Source organism: Crocodylus porosus, unplaced genomic scaffold (genome assembly GCF_001723895.1).
Source record: "Crocodylus porosus isolate Cpor-Errol unplaced genomic scaffold, CroPor_comp1, whole genome shotgun sequence".
In the NCBI taxonomy this organism is placed as follows: domain Eukaryota; kingdom Metazoa; phylum Chordata; order Crocodylia; family Crocodylidae; genus Crocodylus; species Crocodylus porosus.
Window position 1 is genome coordinate 37,749,029 of NW_017728907.1, and position 24,334 is coordinate 37,773,362.

The window sequence follows — 24,334 nt, forward strand, 5'->3', positions numbered from 1 at the left end:
CCCCCAGCTCAGTGACTGGTGCCTCCTGGATCTGGATGGGGTACCCAGGGTCCCCCTGTGGCCAAACACTGAGCTGGAGGGGCGTGGGGGGGCCCCAGCTTGCTCCCTGGCAGACCCAGAAGTGGACCAGGAGTACTTCTATTCCATTTCCAAGTTTACCATCCAGCACATGGAGACCGCTCCCCCGCCGCACTCCTGTGGGATGCTCCATGTGCCCCAGCATTGCAGTGTTCACAAGCTGTACCTGCTACTTCAAGGTATATAGAAAAAACCTGTAAAGCTGTGTCTATGTCCAAACCGCTGATTCTCTGAATCAGCATCAAATCTTTAGATTTGGATTTGGTATCAGGGACAGTGACCCAAATCAACTAATTGAATCACTGTCCCTGATCTGGGCCAAATTCAAATTGAATAGGGACTTCTTCGCACACCTCTGGTAAATAGAGGTCAGCTGCAATAAAGCAGCACTGTTTTATACTACATTTGTCACAGCCACTAATGTGGCATGACAAAGAGTAGAGGCATCTATTTGTTCACCACTTGTGCTGTCCTGAAAATGTTTATGCATCAAGCTACGTCTGTTTTTATCTGACAGATATGGTAGAGAATGTACAGTCCACAGGAAAGAAGCACTATACTTTTTAGCCATCTTTTTTTTCTTATGATCCTGGGCTGCCTGAGCACTGGACAGGCCTGTTAAGCTCAGGTAACCCCTAGAGACTTGTCTCAATGGAGACAGCCTCCTGCTCCTCAGCATTGTACCTGTCACTCTGATCCTATCTCCATCTCTAGCACATTCTCTGTTCCAGGGCTTGCAGTGTGGTCTTTCAAGGTAGACTTGTCTGGGAGAACCCTCCCTACCTGGATAAGGGGCTTTAGGATCTCTTTATGCTATTTCAGCCCATTTATATGCTGTAAAGGAGCTGGAGAAAGAAGAAGAACGTCTGAGAAGCTGGATTAAGGAGAAGCAAAATAGTGTTACTATACAGCAATAAATAGTTAATATGTATTTTACATGCATGTGACTAGAACAAAGAGTAAGAGGAGAAAAGAAAAACTGCTGTACAGTTAGAATATTCTTTTTCATATTGTGGAATACATCACTCCATAAGTGTAGTTTCATTTCTTTCCATCTTTCTTCAAAGGAAGGATGATGACTCTTGCTCTAGAATTTCTTTTCACACTTGTGTACCACTATGAAGATTATTAATGAATTTCAGACTGAACCAGATAGCATATTATAGTAAATTATAGCTGAGAGCTCGTTTTCAGCCCTGGTGGCAAGTCAGAAGCAAGATGCAAAATTCTTTGCTCACAACGTTAATTGCTAGAAGATTATCATCTCTAGAGACGCAATACAGATGCAGAATTAGCCAAGAGCATAAAATAGGCAGAAAGAGATGGATAATCTGCATACTAATGTACTAATTATTTCCCATATCTTGAGCTAGAACAATAAAAGCGGATATGGAAAAACCTACAATATGTGATAGGTGGATTTTCTTATCAGCAGATAATACAAAATGCAGTCCATAACATGGATTAAGCATGATATAGAAGTTAGGTAAACAAGTAGCTAAAGATAAGAGAGAGACCCAAATATAATTTCCTAACTAATTATGAAACAAAATTATTGCCCTAGTGCTGCATTTGAATCAGTTGATATGAATGGGACTACTCAAGTGAATAAAGTAATATAGATATGTATTTACAGATTGAGGAGCAAAAATGCTATCACTGTACTGTATTAATAGTTCCTCTTTTTTCAGGGATTTAGGGGTGAAAAGGGCACAAGGGGTGAAATTGTAAGTAGAAACATTTTTTGTACTTTAATTTATGAGTTGTATCTTACCACAAGAGTACTAGAAGGAGCGGTCTGATCTACCATAGTTTCTCAACTAGATTGGAGCAAGAAAATCAGAACAATAAGTCAAAATCTTGAAATTTGAGAAAAAAGGTTTGGATCAATAAAAACATTATGTTTGGGTAATTTCAGAATGTATTGTTTTGCTTTTTATTTAATTTTATTTATGGAATGCAAATGAAAATTTTAAAAAACTGTTTTAAGCTGAAAAATAAAGAACTTTTCATTTTGAAAATGTCCAGGTGGGAATGTTTTGGCAGTTTTGAAACTTTTTTTCCCCCAAATTTTTTTCAAAACTGAAATTGGTTGAAAACAACCCTTTCCAATGGAAATGGAATTATGATGAATTGTCACATTTTTTGGTTTGAAAATTATTTCAGTAAAAATTTCTGACTGGCTTAACTGATAGAGTCCATGATTGCTGCCTATCATCTCTTACAGCAGCTGTTCCATGTTCTCACTCTGTGCTTGAGCATACTGCCCATTAATACATCCCCTTTTTCCTCTGACCACATAGTAATATATTTTAAAATATAAATGAATATATTTGAAATCTGTGCCAGTTTGGAATTGAGCTCGCATGTTATATTGTGTGATACTCAAATCCCTCATACCAAAATGTCATCGTCTAGATGAACTGGCTGTAGAAGCAAGTAAGTAGTTTGTTTCAGTAGTTTGTTCAGTTTGTTTGTTTATTTATGGGTTTCACTGAAACAAATTACTTAATTGCCTCTAGAGAATCAGGAGCAAACATTAACAAGAGCTGAGTTTCAGAGCATACAGGCCAGCAGCTGAAGGATTTCTGCGATGTAAGCATGATAGCACTGATAATGGTACACGCAATTCAAATCATTATCCTTTCTTATTAGCCTGCTGAGAATATTGTACTTGTTTCTTAATGTAATTAATGTTCAAAATTATATCTAAGTTATATAATAGGGGATCTACAAAAATTCTGCCAGTAATGGCTCTAGAAAAGTGACAGACTGGTGTTCAATGATTATGCTTGTTTCTGTTAAATATGTACAGCAAATATGTGTGTGTACCGATCTATATATTTATGTACCCCTGTCGGGCTTCGTATAGACAATTGCAGGCGGCCTTCAAGTGTTCACCTGACCCCGCCTGAGGGGTGTGTCCCCAGAACTTACGTGTTGGGTTGCACTCCACCCTGAGGGGAGCCCTGACAGTCACCTGCCATGGTTTGGTCTTCTATGTTCCAGTAGTGAGGCTCCCTCCCAGGTTTTCCCGCTACTCTTGGTACTACCCGTCAGAGATGTTCTTGGGGCTCCACCTCCCCTACACCCCAGCCAAGCACCAACCCCAGGGCCACTGGATGGTGGATCTTTGGCTTGCTACTCGGCTCACCTATTCCCAGCGATCACGGGGCGTACAATTGTCTCCACCTTTGCACCCATCCTTCCTCCAAGACTCCTGCCCAATCTTGCCTCAATCTTCCTCCATGGCCCTGGACCCGCTGAGAGTCTTTCCTTGGTCACCATTCCATGCAGCCTCCAAAATCGAGTAGGTTGAAAAAAAGAAAAAAAAGAGAGAAAAAAACAACGAATGGGTCTGGGTGTGGGATTCTGCCCACCCCACTCACGGATCCACCGTCTTTGACCTTCACCAATCCCCCAACGTTGTCCCTCTTTTGCTTGGCAGTTCTGCTGATCAGGGTGCTGGGCCTCTCTAGCATGGGGAGGGCCCCTGTCAAGGGATACCTGTCTCGCCTCTACCGGGGCTGCCAGCCTCCCTGGGACACTGGCTGGGGAGCAACCTTGCCCTCCAGTGTTCCTGCCACTTCTCTTGCCATTTCCCTGCTGCCAGCTTTTAAATTCACCGATGGCAGTTTTTTATGATGGTATTTGCCAGTGCTGCCACCAGCTGGCAATAAAAGCAGCTGACAAAGTGCTCCAGTGACCCTTCTCAGCATGGCTCGCTCTTCCCTGTGGGAGGTAAGTATTTCTTCTTTTCAGGGCTCTTTTTCCCTTTCCTCGGGCATGTCGCCCCTGCCTTGGGTCCCGCCACAGGAAGCCATTCTGGCGCCTCCATTTTTATTCCCCTAGGACAGTATGATAACATTTTGGAATTACCATGTTTTTCAATAGTTAGCCAATATAACCTTCCTCCTGTTATCTTTGTATTTCCTCTCCCCTTTCCTGCTATTGTTTTACATTCACTTCTGCCTCTGTTTCTTAAATCAGGTGGATACTCTTTGTGTGCCCAGTGAGTGTTCATATAGGGAGACCTCAGTCCTAACCTAGGAACTCCTATAATAGATTTTATTTTAAGGCAACTTGAACATTACTACAAGAATTTAAGCTTTAAACTAATTTAGCTCAAAATTTTTACATATTTTTGTGGCAGAGCACCTTTGGGTTGCTTGCCACTTTAGGGCTCTCACAGGCTCTCAGGGGAGCCTGTTTGGCGGAACAGCTGGGGAAACATCCCCCGTGTACCATTTAAAGGGGGGAAGGTGTGTGCCAGGGCACTGTTGGTGCCTGCCAGTTTAAGACTGGGGCCAAGTGGCCAGAAGGTACTTAATTGTGGCAGCCATTTTAGAGCTCTGGCCACCCATATAAACAGGGCAGTTCACTGCTAGATGGGAGGCAGCAACATTGCCTGGCTGCAAGGCTGCTTGTATCATCTAGGAGGTATGAGAAGAGCTGTTAGGAGGCTTCTGGTCCTGGGCATGACCTAAAACGGCATCCTGCTGGGAATGGGTGGCCTGCCGGGGCTCTCAGTGGTGCGGGAGCCCCCAGGAAATGTCAGGCCAGTGATCACCCTGGTAAAAGGCGAGAAGGGTGCCTTAACCCTAGTCCTCACATTCAGATGGGTTTACGTAACATTGGGGAGAGTTGGGGCCAGACATGGCTGCAGTCACTTGAGCCCTCTGCGGGGTGCGAGACCCCCGAGAAACCCCAAGGAGGGAGAGTGGGGGCCAGGCACTGCTGCAGCCACCTGAGCCCTGTGGGGTGCAAGACCTCGAGGAAAGAGAGTGGGGGCCAGGCATGGCTATGGCCACCTGAGTCCACTGGGGAGGGAAGCCCCATGGCCCCAAGTGAGGGGGCAGTGATGAGTAGCCCTGAGGAAGGGAGCAGTGTGGAGCCCCAAGTGAAGGAGCGCAGAAATATAGAGAGCAAAATGACATGCTGCTCTGGGGGGGGAATGAGAGGCCCTGTGAGACCCTGGAAAACCAGTCATGGTGTAAGTTACCCCAGCTACCACCACCAGGTGGGTTAACCCCTAGTAGGGGCCAGAAGGTGGACCCAAGAGAGTGAGGGGGCTAGTGGCAGAGGCCTGAGGTAGAATACCCTCAACTGTTCAGTGCTAGGGCCAGGACCAGAACGGTCAAAAAATCCAGGGGCCCACCGCAAGGGATGCCCAGAGCTGAGGGCCTGGGGTCCCAACTGGTCTTGGAGGTGAGGCTAGGGCCTGTGTGGCCAAAGATCCCGGGGCGACCATGCTCGAGAGGGGAAAAGGTTTTCCAAAGGCAGCCCAAATGAAGGCAGGGTATGCCGCCGGATTGGAGGGATCTTAGAGGGGTCTGAACTGGAGGATTCTGGGGCCCAGTGTGGGGCTGGTGAGATCAACATCTGCATGCCATCTGCAAGGCATGGGCTGCTGTGTAGGGGAGGTTCAGATCCACAGATAGCGCCCCCTGGCATTGGGGCATAAAAAGGGCAGCCTCCCACCTTAATTAACATCTTAATTAATTAAGAACAAGGGATGGCAGGTGAGTCAGGTGGGGGGGCATGCCCAAAGGCAAGTGGGGAACCTAGCACTGTGGCTAGGTGGGGAGTCCCACTTTGCCACAGTTTTATTTGCTGGAACTCTCTTCTTTGATCCTAAAGCTCTTGAAACAATTGTTACCTGAAAGACCAAACAAATACCAGGTTTCTCATTTCAGACTATTGTAAACTGCCGTACATATTTAATTCTCATTTCCTTCTTTCCAGTTCAGAAGAGTTGCCCACACAGAAGCCCTCTGTTAGGGCAGCATGGAGCTGAAAATGCTCTTATATTTTGAAACCCGTGCCAGTATTAATCATCAAGAAACAGTGGTATCCATTATTGTCACAGATATTATTTACCTAATTTCCTCTAATTAATGGGCTCATCATACAAGAGTTTTCAAGAGAATGATGTGCAATTCTAAGCACTGGCTATATAGGTTAAACTAATGCTACTGTGTATACCTAAGTAATCTTGAAAATTGCTCTGTAAAAGTGAAAATCAGCCACACATTTTTTAATAGCATAAGGCATTGAATTATGTCAGTGTCTCTTTTTGCTAAAAATACTTGTATGTTTTATCTTCTGTGGTCAATCTGTAGTCAAACAACAGGATTTTGCCATTATCACCATCACACTGCAACGTACCATAGTAATTGTTTAAAGTATAGTGTCTCCCCTAATTTACTTTTCTCTAAATTAAACATGGACAAATAGGATTCCAAACAGATTTGATTTTAGGACAGCAACTGGATGGTTCATGCTGTAATAATGAGAGTTCTATGCTTTCTACACAAGGTTTTCTGCACAACTTCGGCCTAACAGCAAGACTAGGGACAGACATTCAAAAAGCCTGACCCTGAATTGATTCAATCTTTGCAGATTAGTCTAACCTGGCTAGGTTGAACTGGTTTGTAACTGCACAGACATCCCAGAAATGCTGGCACATGCCTGCGGTAGCTCAGGCTAGAAGCTGGGGAGTGCTAGAGCAGCCCTCCTTTCCCTTTTACAGTGCTGAGGTGAAGGGGAGTACAGCCAGGCCCTGGCTCTGATTAGGGAGGGGTTCCCCACCTCCTGGGAAGCCCAGCAAGCAGTTGATAACACAGCGTTTATCACCCCTAACTCAGTGTTTATCAGCCCATGAAGAAAACAAAGAAAACAAAAGCTTCCTTCATTAGTTCAAGCTCTTCTTAAACAACTTTTTCCAAGGAAGGAGCAGAGGGACATTACCAGCTACCTGTTGATTAGCTCCAAAAAGCCCTAAGCAGCTCTGTCTGCCTTTGTCTGGTCTCCTACAGCACGGTGTCCGGTCTCCCACAGCACGGACCATAGCCGGAATGTGGTATGCTAGCTAATGCTGAGAGGTGTCTGTGTAAGGCAGAAGGGAGGGGGGAATCCTTGTTTAAGCAGGGAGAGGTCAGGGGAGAGCAGGGAGAAGCCAGGCAGATGCCTGCAGTCTCTGCTGGAGCTCCAGCTAGGGAGCAGAGGGGAGGAGCCAGCTCTGCTGTGGAGCAGAGAGCCCCACCCAGCCCAGAGAGCATGCCAGGATGCTGGGGGTGTCTGGTTTATCTTAAACCAGCAAGAGGTGTGGGACAGACATTGCAAGAACTGGTTTGACCCAAATCAGTTAAGTTTGATACTACTTTCAACCAGATTTATCTCAGACTGGGTTCAGCCATTCTCAGACTGGTTTATATGCACTGAACATCTGTTCTGTTACAGGTTTAAAACAGTTTCTGATCACTTAAACAGGTCTATGTGTAACATCTGTCCCTAGCCTGAGAGCCTACAGGAATCCTCTGCACTGAAATGAATTGCATCTTAGGGCATTTTTCCATGCACTCTAGGGGTGGGCAGGGAAGGAGGCGTCACTTTAATTAAAGCATTCTGAGAGTTGCTCTAATTAAAGTGCCACTGTGTCTAAGGTATCAGCATCCCTGTGCTTCAAAATGGTGGCAGGGGCACTTGAACTAGAGCTTGTTCGATGAACTAGTTCAAGCACCCTACCACCATTTTGAAAAATGGGGGTGCTGATGCATGAAACACGGGGGCTGGCTGGAGTGTGGTAATTACCACGCTCCAGCAGAGTCAATTAATCTAGTCTTAATACATTTTTTGAGTCTTAATTCATTTTTTAATACATCTGATAAATTGAGTCTTCCCTGACACTGTAATTACAGTGCATTGGAGCAGCCTCTGCACTCATTAATAGGCACCCTTAAGGTTTAAACATTAGTTCATAAGTTTTGACCATTTCACTGGAGCAAGAAGGCTGGAAATAGATGTCACCATATGAAGTAGATCAGCTGTGCCGGGATGCTGTACATTATGCATTGATTTATTCCACCGACCTTTTAGGTGTTCCCATATAATCTTTGAGAAAATGCAAAATACAAACATTTAGAAGCTATGTCTCCTCCCAATTACCACAAGCATAAATCAAGACTATTTCTATCAAAATCAGTGGTGTTAGAACAATATAAAGCTGGTGTATATGAGAAGATAAGCAATACCATGTGTCCTGATTTTCAGAGGCAGAATACCACAAGTCACCTTAAAACCGGCATATGTTATGGGTGTTCAGAACCCCTGCAAAGCAGACCCACAGACATAAGACCTTGACTGTGTTAACACTAACACACATGCTTAACTTTCAACATATGAGTGGAGCTGTTTAAGTTATTAGGTCTGCTCATGTGCTTTAAGTTAAGCATGTGCAAAATTTTTGTAGTATCTAGACCTTAAAGTATCAAAGAAAATAAAAATAAAGGAGTTTTAGCCTTTAAACTTTTGTGCTAGTGATCAAATGAAGTGCTTAAAAAGATTACAGAGCATGTTACAAATAATTCATTCTGTTGTTATTATAATTCAATTCTGTTTTTGTTATTAGGGGTCTATAATTATACTATTCTCACTTCCTTAGTTACTGTTTGATCACATTAAAGTTCAAATAGATTCACAAAGTTGATCCTGGACATTCCAGAGGGACATTCTACAATTAACTTAATCTGTAAAATGTGCAATTTAACTTTATTCTGCTGCTCTATGTCATGAAGAAAGAGCATTTATAACATCAGTACAAGATTTCCAAAAGACTATTTGCATTTTTTTTTATATTTAAAGGGAAAATGAAGTTGGCCTTTGAAGTTTTAATGCATTTAAGAAATATAGTATACCCAAAGAGGGTTTATCCCAGTAACAACTGGCACTGAAGATTTACTTTTTCCACATGGGTTTCATTTGCAAAGAGCTAGTGAATCAAGGCAGGTGGAGTCGCATCACTTCTCAGATGGAATCATATCACCTGTGAAATGCTTAAAAGTAATCAGAACAATACAATTGTCAGTGAAAAGAAGGAGGAAAAATCCTCTGTAAATCTCATTTTAAGACTATGTTAAAGGCTTAAAATTGTAGAGCATATTCCAAAAATACAGAATTCCTACAGAATTGTTCAGTTATTTGAGAATCTGATGAAAGTTGTAATCCAAGACAACAACATCTATTCATCAGAAATCAGTGCTTACTTAGACCATTGAAGCTTCCGCATCTTGATATAACTTGGCTTTTGCATAATCTACTCCTGAACCAAAAAAATGAAATATCTCCTTACCTTGTAGAAAACATTCCATGAGCTTCTATGATTCCTATTCTTTCCCTTTTATACCAATAATAATTTCAAATGCATTTCACTAAAACTTATCAGAGTCCTGGAATATATATCTACTGGTTTGATAGGTCCTTGAAGCAAATAGCAAATCTGCTGCTGATATAATTCATTTCATCCAAAAAGTCATTCAAAAGGTCAAATTCTCACCTGAAGTAAATCACCATAGCTCTCTTGAAACTAGTTAACTAACAGCAGCTGAGGCCATGTTCCAGAAGTAATTATATGGAAGTCTTCTCCAACATCAGTGCTGATAATACCTCTGTCATCAGTCTTGTAATAATAAATAATAGCAAGACTATGTTGACTTAAATTTAGATTCTCAGGGTACTTTAGAAGTTTTGTGGTACTAGCCTCAGAGGAGGAAAAGTAAGGTACAGAAGACTTAGGTGACTTGCCAAAATTACACAGAGTTAATCATATAACCTACATCTAAATCCTATTCCCCTACACTGGCCATTAATCAATGGTGCCTTGGTAAAATTACAGTGAATGTTGGTTTGTAGGATGAAGGCAGTGGCTTATAGTGTTGAAAATGTATACAGCAAATGAAATAAAAAAGCTGGAGCCTACTCACAAAATGCAGGAGTTGAAAAGCTGAGTGTCCTTGATGATTATGCCCCCACCTGTTTTATCATTAAAGGTACACAGAGGCTAAGCCTAAACATAGACAGATACCTTCAGTTCTGCATCTCCTCCAGTATTACTGTACAGACATTTATAGAGCTATGCAGGTCTGGGCTGTAAAGTCTTTATAGCAGCTCTGAGTGAAAATCAGAATGCTGTCTCAGCTGGCTGCTGTGTGCTGTCTCTCATGAATTTTACATCCCATCTTTACAGCTCAGGACTGATAACATGAAAAGTTTTACTTACCCAAATGAGTAACTCCTACCTGCTCAGCCATCCTCTTATTTAAATAGCTATCAGTCTAGTGTAGGATCAAATCCTACATATTTTGCATTATCCCAAATTCCTATTGAGATACAGAATCAGGCTCATAGTTTTATTCAACACAAGGATGCTTCTTGTATAAATATTAGTTTGGAAATGTCAGATGAGATGCTCCTTGCGCATGTGTTAAGAAAAGAACTAATGGAATAGTTTATTACCATAATGAGATTCTGGGCAGGTCTGCTCTAGAATCCTTCCCTGGTATAGTAATTCTCCTTAGCTATGTGATTGATTTATTTATATATTTCTATACTGGCAAAAAGCTTTACTGCTGGTGAAGTTACACTGACATAAAATGCTTTTCCTAGGAAAATTTATTTTGCCTGAAGAACTTGTATAAGTTCAGCTAGGAAGAGCACTTACAAACTTCAGTGTACACCAGTATATTGTCTTTGCCAGGTATGCCCTTTGTCTTCCATGTTGCATTCTCTCTTTTGCTAGTATTAAGCTGCTAGTACCTGCTTCTTTCTTCTGTTCAAAGTTATTGTTATGATTATTTGTATTACAGCAGCACCTAGAGGTCTCAAGTATGTGCAGACTAACAGAGCTAAAAAGGGAAATAAAATTTTGAACACTTATTATTAAAGATTTAATCACACTTTTCTTGAAAAAACAAATGGGTATTAATCAATGGAATAATTAGCTATTTAGGAGAGGCAGGGGGAATAATGCCTTTGGGAAGATAAGTCTGGGCTGAAATGCAAGGTGTAGAATTTTTCTCTTGACTTTTCTGCTTTATGTTGTAGTCCTGTGGTGTTGTCAACATTACCCCCTAAGGAAAAGCCCTTGCTGGCTGCAACTGGCTTTTCCTCCTGCTGTTTAATATACACCCTTCAATGAGATGTCTCAAGGTTAGGGACAATGACACACTTTTTTTCCAATAGTTGGAAAAAGTACAAGAAAAGCCTGTGTTACCATTGCTGAAAATGTACTTTTTTCTGTGGATAAGACAGAATTTATCTGAAGTGCTCTGAGAATCTATATTTAAGTCAACACAACATAGTCTTGCTATTATTTATTATTACAAAACTGATGACAGAGGTTTTATCAGCAATGATGTTGGAGAAGACTTCCATATGACTACTTTTGGAACGTGTCTTCAGCTGCTGTTAGTTAACTAGTTTCAAAAGAGCTGTGGTGATTTACTTCAGGTGCAAATTTGACCTTTTGAATGACTTTTTGGAGAATTTGACCATTTGAATGACTGTGGATAAGAAATTTTATTTTATAGTAAGGAAGCCTCCATAAGCAGTTTATTAAAAGTTAATAAATGACTGTGGGGTATTTTAGTAATTGGCTGAATAATTATTGCTGAGTCTAACAGGTCAGCAAATTCCTTTGAAACATCTCTAACACTTTGTGTTGATGTGCTTACAAACACCCCAAACACATACTGTTTGGCTAGGGACAGATATTCAAAAAACCTGAGCCTGAATTGATTCAATCTTTGCAGGTTAGTCTAACCTGGCTAGGCTAAATCAGTTTCGTAACCAGACAGACAACCCAGAAATACAGGCTTATGCACACAGTGGCTCAGGCTAGAAGCTGGTGTGGGGGGAGTACTAAAGCAGCCCTCCCGTCCCTTCGACAGTACTGAGCTAAGGGGGGTTGGCATGGCCAGACCCCTGCAGGATGCTCTGATTAGCCCAGGAGGGAATTGATAACAGTGTTTATCACTCCATAAAGAAAACAATTGAGGGATGTTACCAGGTGAGGGGGATGTAGCCAGCCCCCCCCCCCCACAGGATGCTCTGATTATTCCCCGCCACCCTCCTAAGCAGCCCAGCAGAGAATGTTTATTCCCCCTAACTCAGTGTTTATCAACCCATTTAGAAAACAGATCCTCTCTTCATTAACTAATGGAGCTCTTCTTAAACAGCTCTTCTAAGAAAGTTAATTAATCTACCTGTTGATTAGCTCCAAAAGCCTGTTTGCCTTTTATCTCCCACAGCACAGACCATAGCCAGCATGTAGTCTGCTAGCTAATGCTGAGGTGTCTGTGTAAGGCAGAGGGAAGGAGGGAATAATTCCTGCCTAGCAGGGGGAAGCCAGGCAGATTCTCCGTGCCTGCAAGTCTCTACTGGAGCTCTGGCCAGGGAGCAGAGGGAAGGGGCCACCCCTCCTATGGGGTAGAGAGCCCCACCCAGCCCACAGAGCATGCCGGGGTTGTCTGGTTTATTTTAAACCAGCAAGGGCTCTGGGACAGACATTACACAAATTGGTTTGACCCAAATCAGTTAAGTCTGATACTACATTCACATAGGTTTGTCTCAAACCAGTTTCAGCCATTTTCAAACTGGTTTATATGTACTGAACATCTGTTCTGTTACAGGTTTAAACCAGCTTCTGGTTACTTAAACCGATTTATGTGTAATGTCTGTCCCTAGCCTTTGTGTCTGTAATATGCTTATCACATCTGTCAATCTTTTATTAATTGTGCTATTCATAAATGTATCCTTAACATCAACTGTAAATGGACAAACAAAAGGCTCTGGGTGTCAGGCAAGCATATTTTACAAGAACTAAATTCACCTTCAAAAGACGCACAGCATAGTACATTCAGGAATGGATCTACAGCTTTGTCAAGGATTCTTTGTGCAGATCACAAGTGCCTACACTTCACTATATAGTGGTATTTGCTGATTTGTTGTTGTTGTTTATTAATGCAGTGCCTCTTTTAACGATTGCATTTTATTTTCTCATAGGGTCCTCAAGGACTGAAGGGTCATCCAGGTCTACCTGTAAGTGTGATTAGCACCATTTTTATATAACCTTCCCTTGCATGCATAATTGAAAGACACTTGCAGTAGATTCTAATACCTGATTCCTCTCCTTTTGTAGGGTCTACCTGGACCACCTGGGCCCAGAGTAAGTTTCAACACTGTTTTTTACAGTATGCTACAGTACAATGCAAGCCCTCATTGTTGCAAATAAAAATGTTGAGGCCCTCTTCATAGGTATTGCTTCAGCATCTTAAGTAAAACTGAAATGTTCTTTCATATAAATCTAATAAATAAATAAACTAATAAATAGTACCTGTTGCTTTAATGTGGAAGCTGACAATGGTTTGTAATCCTTTTACCTCTCACATTTCAGCTCTAGTTGTCAGCTATGTTGTTTAGTCCTAAGCAAAATCTAGGCTTATGCTCTCAAACCTGGGTATGATGGTGCCCAGGCTCTGAGAACAACTTCTGGTTATGTTTGTATGGTAAAGTTAAGTCCCTAGTGCCAGGACCCTCAAGCACACTGCCTTGGTTTGGTGGACAGCTTCCTAAATCCAGAAGCAGATTAGATCAAGCTGTTTGTTATGGATTGTTTTTTATCCACCTTTTTCTATTTACATAAATAGGCTTGTTTAAGAGCTATACATGTGTTAGGTTACACTGATGGGAGGACTAATTTGAATCATCGCATCATAGGGCTGGAAGGGACCCTGAAGAATCATCAGGTCCAGCCCCCTGCATGAGCAGGAAAGACACCTGGGGTCAGACAACCCCAGGCAGGTGACGGTCCGGTCTTCTCTTGAAGATCTCTAGGGTAGATGATTGCACCACCTCTGGCGGGGAGCTTGTTCCATAGTCTGGGCACCCTAGTTGTCAAGAAGTTTTTCCTAATGTTCAGCCTGAAACTATCTTTCAGGAATTTGTGGCCATTGTTTCTAGTTTTTCCCCCAGGATGTCCTGGTGAACAGTTGTTCACCAAGGCCCTGATGTACGCTTCTGATATAGTGGTGAGCTGCAATCAGGTCCCTTCAGCCTTATTTTCTTTAGGCTGAGGAGTCTGAGATCTCTCAGCCTCTCCTTGTATGGCTTGCCATGCAACTCCCTAATCTTGCGGGTGGCCCTTCTCTGGACCCTCTCGAGCTTTAGCACACCCTTCTTGAAGTACGGCACCCAGAACTGGACACAATACTCCAGCTGCAGCCGCACCAATGTTGAGTGAAGTGGGAGAATCACTTCTTTGGATTTACTGGAGATGCGCTGCTGGCTCACATTCATCCTGGGGTCTGTTGTCACCACCAGATCCCTTTCATTTGTAGTGCTAGTCAGGTTAGCAATGCCCAGCCTGTAGGTGTGCTGGGGGTTCTTCCTTCCCAGATGCAGCACTTCGCATTTCGCTGTGTTGAACCTCATCTGGTTCCGTTCTGCCCAACATGCCATCCTGTCTAGGTCTACTTGTATCTGGAGCCTATGGGCCAATACATTATTGCTATTGATACTATCATTCTCTTTCAGGAATATACTTGTGAAAAGAAATTAAAGTGATACATTTTTACCTCTGTAATCATTTTAGACATTTAATTCTTCCATTTTTTCTGAGGGTTTTGTCTTTTTAAAAATAAGAATTCAAACAGTATGCGAATCAGTGGTTGCAAAGTATTTTACTAACATAATAAAAATGTCTTAAATATTTTGGTGAAATAGGTTTTTTTGTCCTTTGAGATAAGTATACCTTATTTGACCTATGTTTTTTCCCCAGAGACTTGTATAGGATCCATCAATTAAACCAATATGTTCCTTCAGCAACACCAGGAAAATTTACAACCTTAGTTGTAGAATATTCTCTATTGATATTACTGCTTCTCTGAAAAGATTTTTGTTGTAATGCAGAAACAAATGGACATCAATGCTGCTATTCAAGCCTTGATCGAATCAAATGCTGCACTACAGATGGAGGTAATATATTTTACTTTATTTACCTTGGCACATAGAGACTATCCAAATTAAAAAGAGTTCATTTAAGGCCAAAACAGGGATCCTTTACAAAGATTTTATTTTAAACATATTGAAAATTCAGAGAGTATTTTGGGAAGAAAAAAATTATGTATAGTATGAAGAAATGCAGCTGGATATATAGAACACAGTATACCTTATGTCAAAGTAAAAATTAAACCCCATAGTAATCCTGTTGTTTAATCATGATTAACAATGAAGGAAAGGCATTATACAATATTATACAACATTATATAATATGAGGTTTATATCTTCAACTTCATACCTGAAGATGAGAATCATTTAGGCTCTGATCCAGCAAATACTTATATGTAATCTTAATTTCTTGTAGTTATATAGTCCCATTGACTGTTTACCCATTGAGATTACATGTATAAATTTAAGTGTAATTGTACATATTTGAAGGATTGGGCCCTAAGGCTTGACTTTACTATTCAAAATTTGAGAATGCAAGCATCACTTATTAAATATCTTAATTTCTTTTCTTCTTTTCTTTTTTTCTGTTTTCAAATTCCATGTCAATGTTTTATAACAACGTATTTGCATGATTTTTAACTCAACTCCATTTTCTTTGCTCCTATATGTATTTTTTAATGTACTAATTTGTTTTAATGTGAATCAATCATTCTTAATTACTTCATATCTGGATGGCTGCATGTATCACAAACACCTTTTATTTCTCTCTGGATCTTCAATGGGCACTTAACTGCATATGCTATTGCTATGGTATTTCTTTGTGGTAACACAATTGCTAATGAATGACCCCTTGACAGAGGTACCAGAATACTGAAGTAACATTTCTAGATCACAGTGCAGAAATATTCAAAACATTACACTACCTTAGCAACTTACTGCAAAGTATCAAGAACCCCCTTGGCACCCGAGATAATCCAGCACGCATCTGCAGGGATCTGCTTAACTGTGAACGGAAAGTGTCAGATGGTGAGTATTTGTGTTGCTCAAATCATCACTGTCACTACAGTTAGATTATGTTCTTTCCACGTGTTAATTTTTTTCAGAATAAAATTTAATGAGTGGCATTATAAAGATAAAACATCTTTAAAATAAAGATATATTTTTGTATTTCTGAATATTATTTGGAATCATATCACTATCTGAAACTGATTTGGTGTCTGTGGGTGGTAAAAAAAAAAATGCTGCCTCCAGGTTATTCCAGCTTGCTAGCACTCAGAGATGAACTCATAATGAGTGGCAAAATCTTTAAAACAATCTCAAATTTGCACTTGATTATTGAAAGGATGGTTCGTGTTGGTGTAAAGCAGGAGTAACTCATCTAAAGTCATCCGATGTGTAGCTGGTGAAAACAAGGCTTAGAGATTTAGCCTGGAAATATCAAAGTATCTTAAGAAAGTGATACAAAAAACGAGAACCTTTGGTTCTAAAATGATACCTTTTATTAGACCAACTGGAAAATGGCAAGAAAATTGTCCTTTTCTGCAAGCTTTCAGGATCAATATGCCTTTGTCAGACTCTGGGAAAAGTGTAGATGGTACAAGATGGTAAAAAGTCCCCTTGGGTAGGAAATAAACTTCATTTTTGCACAGAGGGAGCTGAAGATGGAAGGCTGTCCCTCCAAGTCAATGAGAGTGTGTGAACTGTGTTAAGTAGCTCTTTGATATGTTGATCAGGTAGAATTCCTTCCCTGGAGGTGTCAGATGGCAGTCAGGGAGGTAAAAAAACTTCCTTGTTGTCCTGCAATGAAGTTTAAAATCCAAGATCGGCTAAAATTTGGCATCTTCCATGTTTCAGGGGTGTACTTGGCAGTTGTGTTGGTCTGAGACAAAAAGACAGAAAAAACTAGAACTCTTGGTTCCAATCCTTAAGAAAGTGAGGCACTCAACACCCACTGAATTTCATTTCCATTCATTCAGCTTCATTCATATTTAATTCCTTCACGTCCTTCTGAAAATCCAAGCTTTAATCTGTCCGTCTGTTTACCTCCTCTGCCTTTTACCATGTTACATTTACTTGTACCTGTTAACAATAGTCACAGATTTATTATTCTAAATTTGGAGGTAAATGATATTTTCAGAATTACAAATATATTTTCTAACACTAGGACACTAACTCCTAACACCACATTCATGGGGCTTTGTACTTCAACAGAACTGTCTTATATTGCTTAAACTGGTACAAATCCTTATGTTTTTCATTAATTTGAAGTATACAGGCTGAATGCAAGATGTGTTTTATGCTGATAAATTAGGGTTTTCTGCTTACACCAAGACCCTCAGGATTTGCAGCTTGATAGAGTTGGTCATATTGGCCCAAGTAGTAACAGCATTATTGTTTCACTTTATGCATTCAAATGGAAGACTTCTGGCCACACAGCTGCTATTTTTGGCCTTTAGATGCAGTTTACAATCCTGCTACATGTGCAAAGTGGACACACAAATACCCACATGACTACTGAGCATAGCTCCATATATGTGTATGTTGAAAAGGACACAAAAAAGAAGATGAAACCACTGAATCCACTTTGTACCTTGGTGTAAACATTTTGCTTCTGGTTATAAACACAGGGTAACTCTAGTCAAAGCCAATCTAAATTTAGTAATCTAACATTTACCCCAAATTGTGGAAAGTTGGCATTCTTTAACAGCAGTTGTATTTGTCTCTCCTTTCTCTCTGGGATTATAAATTATTAGGAAAATACTGGATTGACCCAAATATTGGCTGTCCTTCTGATGCCATTGAGGTTTTCTGTAACTTCACTGCTGGTGGCCAGACATGTTTATCACCTGTCTCTGTGACAAAGGTAGGCATTGCTTCTCAGTGGAATATGCTTTTGTGTTTAACTCTGAATAATAATTTACTTAACGATTACCTTGGCCAGTTTTATAAGTGTTGGCCTGTTAATTTTGCCATAAATTAGATTGGTCTCTGTTTAATCCAATTGTTTAATGTTTCTACTTTTGTATATCTCCCTGTTTATCTTTCTATACATCTATAGAAAGAGTATATATTCTATATATTCTTTAGCTATATTATTTAAAATGGTCCCCCTTCACTGTGTTATCCACTTCAGCAGTCACAAAGATGGTAGGAGACAGAGTATACCCATGTATTTTCTACAGTATCCATTTATTTATTTTAGCACTTTTTGAAAAATTTAATAATGCAAAATGTAAAAACATTTCAGAATTGCATATAGACAACCTAAATAGCCATCATTTAAGACAGATAAAATCCACTTTTAGTAATACTGACAACATTGCAATGATATTGACAAAAGAGTTGCTGCTCTTGACCATGTAACTAAATTGTTAGGTACAAAGCAGTTTCTCCTCCTGTCATGAAATGCATGTTCATATATTTTAATTTACATTTAAATCTTAAAGAAACCAATTTAATGTTCTCTGTGTGTGTGTGTGTGTGTGTGTGTACACACACACACACGCGCGCGCTTCTTCGGTGCTGTGAGAGAGATGGTCCGTTGGAAGAAAAACCCAAGAGGTTCCTCCAGCCACAGTTGAGTGATATAGTGCGAGCAGAACAATGAATGGTAGTTAGGAAGTTCTGCGCTCTGAACTCTGCTCCAAAACTTCCAACTGACTTTGTGCATGTGTTTGTTTGAATCACTTATACAAGAAGTTTCCTCATCTGGAAAAAAAAGCCAGCTACCTAGTTTTTCCTGCACTATAGTGATGTTGTAACCATTAAGTAATTATTGTTTAAAATTCATTTTAAAAGTGTTAGCATTGAGAGGGTCCAGAGGAGGGCCACTTGCATGATCAGGGGGCAGGCCATATGAGGAGAGACTAGAGGGCCTGAACCTATTCAGCCTCCATGAGAAAAGGCTGAGGGAGGATCTGGTGACCATCTCCAAATTCACCAGGGGAGATCAGCAGGGAATAGGAGATGCCCTGTTCCCCTGGGCACCACATGGGGTAACTAGGAATAACAGCCACAACTTGATAGAAAGCAGGTTCAGGCTAGACATCAGGAGGCATTACTTTACAGTTAGGGTGGCTAGGACCTGGAACCAATTTCCAAGGGAAGTGGTACTTGCTTCTACCTTGGGGGTCTTTAAGAGGAGGCTGGGTAGATACCTGGCTGGGGTCATATGACCCCAGCATCTGTTCCTGCCCAGGGCAGGGGGTCAGACTTGATGATCTGCTCAGGTCCCTTCCGACCCTAGCTACTATGATACTACTATGAGAAGGTATGCATTATATAGACTTGTATACAATAATGTGCAATCATTATTATGTTAATAATGGATTCCAAATTTCTCTCTAACCAACAAACTTCTTGAAGAAAGCCAGAGATGTGCACTTTGCTTTGTGTTCCCCATTAATGGATAGAGATAATATTCAGTATCAATGTCACATTTATATGCCAAGTCTTTCTAATTGCATTCTCGCCGTTGTACACGATACAGCTTCATGTCTATCAATGCACATTTCTTTTTTTTTTATTTAGTTGGAGTTTGGAGTTGGAAAAGTGCAGATGAATTTTCTTCATTTACTGAGCTCAGAAGCAACCCATACCATCACAGTTCACTGTCTGAACACACCAGTATGGGGAATAAATGAGGCAGGTGCCCAGAAAACATCTGCTAGTTTCAAGGGATGGAATGGTCACGTGTTTAAAGCAAATACACTACTTGAACCAAAGGTGCTTCTGGATGAGTGCATGGTAAATACAGTCTGGTATCATTAACCTCACGGCAGAATTTACCAACCTTTCCTCAGTGAAACTTGTTTGTATGCTTGTACATATATGTCATCTCGATATTATTCAACACATGAAGCTCACTTCCTTTCACGTCATTTACAAGTATGTCAATGTGTCAGCTATTTGATATGATCCAGAGTATATACCAGAAATTGCATTTGAGCAGGGCTCTTGCTCTTAGCATTAGATCCCATGTTCCCTCTTGTTACCATGCCCCAGCTAGGCACTGCCTGTTGGTGCCCCTTTGCTTTGGCACCTGGGGCAGTCCCCTTCACCCCCCCACCTCCACACACACACACACACACATTCTCTCTCTCTCTCTCTCACTTGCTAACAGCACGGCAGGAGGTCATTTAGTCTAACGCCCTGCTCAAAGCAGGACCATCCCCAACTACATCATCTCACCCAAAGCTTTGTCAAGCTGGGTCTTCCACCACTAAGAACAATCTAGCTCTATCCTCTTTTGAACCCCCACTTCAGGTATTTGAAAGCTGCTATTAAATCCCACCTCAGTCTTCTCTTCTATAGACTAAACATGGCCAGTTCCCTTAGCCTCTCTTCATAAGTCATGTCCCCCAGCCCCCTCACCATTTTTGTTGCCTTTAGCTGGAGTCTCCAATTTGTCCACGTCCTTTCTGTAGTGGGAGGCCCAAAACTGAACACAGTACTCCAGATGTGGCCTCACCAGTGCTAAATAGAGGGGAATAACAAGTTCCCTTGACCTGCTGGCAACACTCCTACCAATGCAGCCCAGTATGCCATTAGCCTTCTTGGCAACAAGGGCACACTGCTGGCTTATATTCAGCTGCAGCTGTCCACTGTAATCCCCAGGTCCTTTCCTGCAGAGCTGCTGCCCAATCAATCAGTCCCCAGCCTGTATTGGTGCATAGGACACCTACTGAAAAGTGCCATTTTCTTGTGAGATTCTGTGGAATTGTCCTCTCTTCCTACATTAAAACTATGCAATTTCCTGCAGGATTTTTTTACACATTACTCTTTACAGGAATTTCACTTGTAAGTGATCTTCACTGCTACTTTGCCCAGTTAGGCAAGAAAGAAGTGGCTACACCCGCAACTTTTTCAGCTGAAGACAAAGTGATATTGTTATTTTATACATTTTATAACAATATTATTGAGATTTAAAAAAATAATCAAAACAAAGTTCATGATAAAGGTTGTTCCCCATAATTCTTAAAAATACCCCTTAAAGCCATGGAGCCTATAGAATAGACAAGTATGTTTGTCTCAGTTCAAGTCTTCATCAGTACTTATAGTAAGTTATAGACTTTTAAGAAATGCTTCTCTATCAGTGCATGGGAAAATAGCCTTTGTAAAATTACAGAAGTCCTGCAAGCACTGATGGGAGAAGGGTTGCCTACATGTCACATACCTCTCTCCCCCACCCCAATAATACATGCGCCTTGTTTTGGGAAGGCAGAATGAAGAAAAAAATACTTTTTCCAGTCATATCCTGGCTGAATCCTGACCACAGGGGATCCTGACTGCATGGCTGAATCCGACTAGCACCGCTCAGGCAAAAGCTAGCTTTAACCCTTTCACAGTTGCTGCCATATTAACAGTAGCTTTTGGCTGAGGAGCCAGAAGCTGCTGTCAATTCAGCAGTGTCTGTGAAAGGGTTAAAACTAATGCCAAGCAGTGCATTTCATCCCTGTGCAGGGTCCCTATTCTTCAATTCTGGCACAGAATAAGAGATGCATCCCAATTTTTGAGGGGAAAATGCATGTGGTATACAAGTAAATATGGTATGTTCACTTGTATCTCTGATTTTTTTGCATTCCAGATTCTCTCTGTTATGAAATAACCTGCTGATATATATTTAATCCTCTACTTCTATGCATTCCAGATCCAAGATGGCAACTGGCATAAGACACAGTTCTACTTTCACACTCAGGACACTGACCAGCTTCCAGTTGTTCAAGTGCATGCATTTCCTCATCTTAAACCAGGACAACAGCACTTCTTAGAAAGTGGTTCAGTGTGCTTTCTTTGAACTTCCTGACTCTGCTCTGGTGTATCATATCATGGTGGAATTGCTGCAGACAACAAGTAGGGTTTTTTGGGGGGGCAGTTTTAAGAAAAATGAATTTAAGCTGAAATCATCTTGAAACTGTGGAAGCATTTTAAAGCAAATTGTTAGTTGTATCTTAAAGAATCTCAGGAAGAAAAAGGCTTCCTCCTAAGAAGGAGAAATGGCATTTAAAATAGACTACAACAACATTGATAAAAGTATTTAATTTTTTAAAAGATTGGCTGGTGCTTTCGTGTATGATTCCCTGGAACTCAGCACTATATACCTGAACAAGAAATTCTTTGGGACTTCTAGTGTTCTCAACAACCTATTTAATAGCACTGTACGAGACACCCTAAGCAAGCTGGAGACATGCAGTACAAAGGAGCAATACTGGCTAATGCTCCCAAATGTGCAATAGCTTACATACGAGAGTAAATTATGCCACAGTACAATAAAGGTTTTTTTAAAACACAAAGTTGTATTATAGTCCTCTGTGGACACATCATCTGAACAGATGGTACACTACCTCTTACGTGTTTCCTGTTTGTGTTGCCTGGTGCTCTTCTTAACACAAGGTGCTTGTGGCTTAAGTAGATATTATTTGATTTCCTTTTTCTCTTTCAGACTGTATGTACTGGTTACATCAAGATATGTTTCTGTTGTAAGAGTACCTATTTTAAATTGTTGGTCACATACTTTGTTACAAGCAAAACCATTATTTATGTGAATTTTTTAAAATGTTTATTATTGTGAAAGTGGCATGAAACAGCACATTGTATATGGTGCTTATGGGCTGGACAGCTTTTTTAGCCATTGTAAAATTGTAGGAAAGCTGCATACAGTAGTTTTGGTCTGTGATTTCTGTCCTGCAGTTAACTATTTTAAACATCCAATGGCGTCTAGGGGATATATTGTGTATATATTTTGTAACTTGTTGAAATTTTTAATGCAGCATGTCTTATGAAGAGCTGTTGTTAAATTATGATAATCATAATCATTTCAGCAACTCAGAAATTCCATTTTTCATTATATTATTGGACAGTTTCAGTTTTGTGTTATTAAACTGAGCCTAAACTGTTCAACCCTCAATTTTGAACAAAATTACTTCTGCCATTTAAACTGTAATTCTAAAAGGCTTTGCAAACACTATTGCAGCATCTGTTATCAAAGCAATGTTCATTCAGTAACACACAGCAAAATTATACCTCACTGTACTTGAAGGGTAGAGTTTTCAAACAGCAATTCATGTATGCCATGTTTATCCACAGTAGACCACACTTACCCAACTATAATAAAATGTGCTTCAAAATAACTGTTTCTCTTTTATTATTTTGGTTCCTCTTGTTTTCAGCAACCATGAGAAGTGTACATGGACTCTCTTATTGTAGCAAATTATTTTTATTACCAAGGGAAGCATATACATATATAGAGATCTATAGATATTGATATATATATTGATATCTATAGATATATAATATCAATCATGGGCATACAGGATAGTGCAAGGTCATTTTAGAACACAAAAATACACGCTCCTCCAATTTTAATCCTTCTGCTGAAGTATCAGTTGTATTCCCTAAAAACCATGAAATATGTCTAATGTAAAGAAACAAAATAAAGAATGATATATTAAGGGAAGTGGAGAAGTTGATTCAGTCTTTCAACTGCCATTTCAATGTTTTAAAAGCAGTATCATTGCACATGTGCAACTGGGATCATATCGTATATATTTGCTTTTTGGAAGAATGATAAGCTTTGTACAAGCTGTTGTTTCTCTCTACTTTTACTGATATCATTCTCCTGAGGGCCCTGCTACACGTTCAGATGAACACTGGATAGAAACCAGTACACATTTTTGAGTACTAACTCTGTAGCTGGTTGGCTTACTTTATACCTGGATGGTCATTTTATGGTGCAATAATTACAGTGCACCTCATCCATCTGCAATTATTACACAATGGACCAGTGACGGGTGCAGGGGATGTGCCGTGTAGCAGGGGCCTCATTGTCATTGAAACCTTTACAGCTTATTCTCAACGGTTGGTTTATTGCTGGTGTTTCTGCTTCCCAAAGGCAGCGCTGTGTTAAAAGAGTAAATGCCTTTTTACATGTTAACAAGTTAGTTAACAGTAACCACACCACAACCCGATGCTTATCCCGCTTCCAAGTGTTATTGTAGCTGATGAACCAGGTTCTTCAACACCCCTCAACCCGAGGAGGTGCAAATATTTTTGCGAGGTAGTTACTGGTTGTATTTTTGCAAAGGGCTTTTAACCCTGAGGAGCCACCTCAGTGCCTCACTTCCGTGTCCACGTTAACCAATTTTTTTTTTTGCAAAAATACTTATTTTGACAGACCGAAACACACTTGAGCAGTTAAACTATATCAGTCCCAACAGCAAAGGCCCTTATGGCTCAGGGGAAAGACCCCGTACAGAGCGCCCGCCGCCGCCTTATTGCGGGAAGTCCCCGGAGCACCGCGCCCGGCGCGCGGACCGCTCCCGCAGGCGCCTGCGGCGCCTCCCTGCAGCGGGCGGGGGCGGTGAGGGCAGACGTAGCCCCGCCCAGCCGGCAGCAGCCGGCAGGACCCGCCAGAGGGCGCCACGCTGCCGCCAAGCGCCGCTGCGTGTCGCAAACGCCGCAGCTGGGTGTGGAA

The 24,334-nt window shown here is 40.9% G+C and overlaps 1 protein-coding gene across 2 annotated transcripts in view; it reads left to right on the forward strand.

Moving 5' to 3' along the window:
• COL24A1 (collagen type XXIV alpha 1 chain) overlaps window positions 1-23,315 on the forward strand; it is a 271,129-nt gene extending 247,814 nt beyond the window's left edge. For both annotated transcript variants that reach the window (XM_019531158.1, XM_019531159.1), the window contains 8 exons: window positions 1,770-1,805; window positions 12,919-12,954; window positions 13,055-13,081; window positions 14,824-14,889; window positions 15,720-15,888; window positions 17,616-17,725; window positions 19,393-19,608; window positions 21,512-23,315. In XM_019531158.1, coding sequence (XP_019386703.1) covers window positions 1,770-1,805; window positions 12,919-12,954; window positions 13,055-13,081; window positions 14,824-14,889; window positions 15,720-15,888; window positions 17,616-17,725; window positions 19,393-19,608; window positions 21,512-21,658 — 807 coding nt within the window. In that variant the 3' untranslated portion in view covers window positions 21,659-23,315. The remainder of the gene's footprint in view (window positions 1-1,769; window positions 1,806-12,918; window positions 12,955-13,054; window positions 13,082-14,823; window positions 14,890-15,719; window positions 15,889-17,615; window positions 17,726-19,392; window positions 19,609-21,511) is intronic.
• Window positions 23,316-24,334: the final 1,019 nt, after the last annotated feature.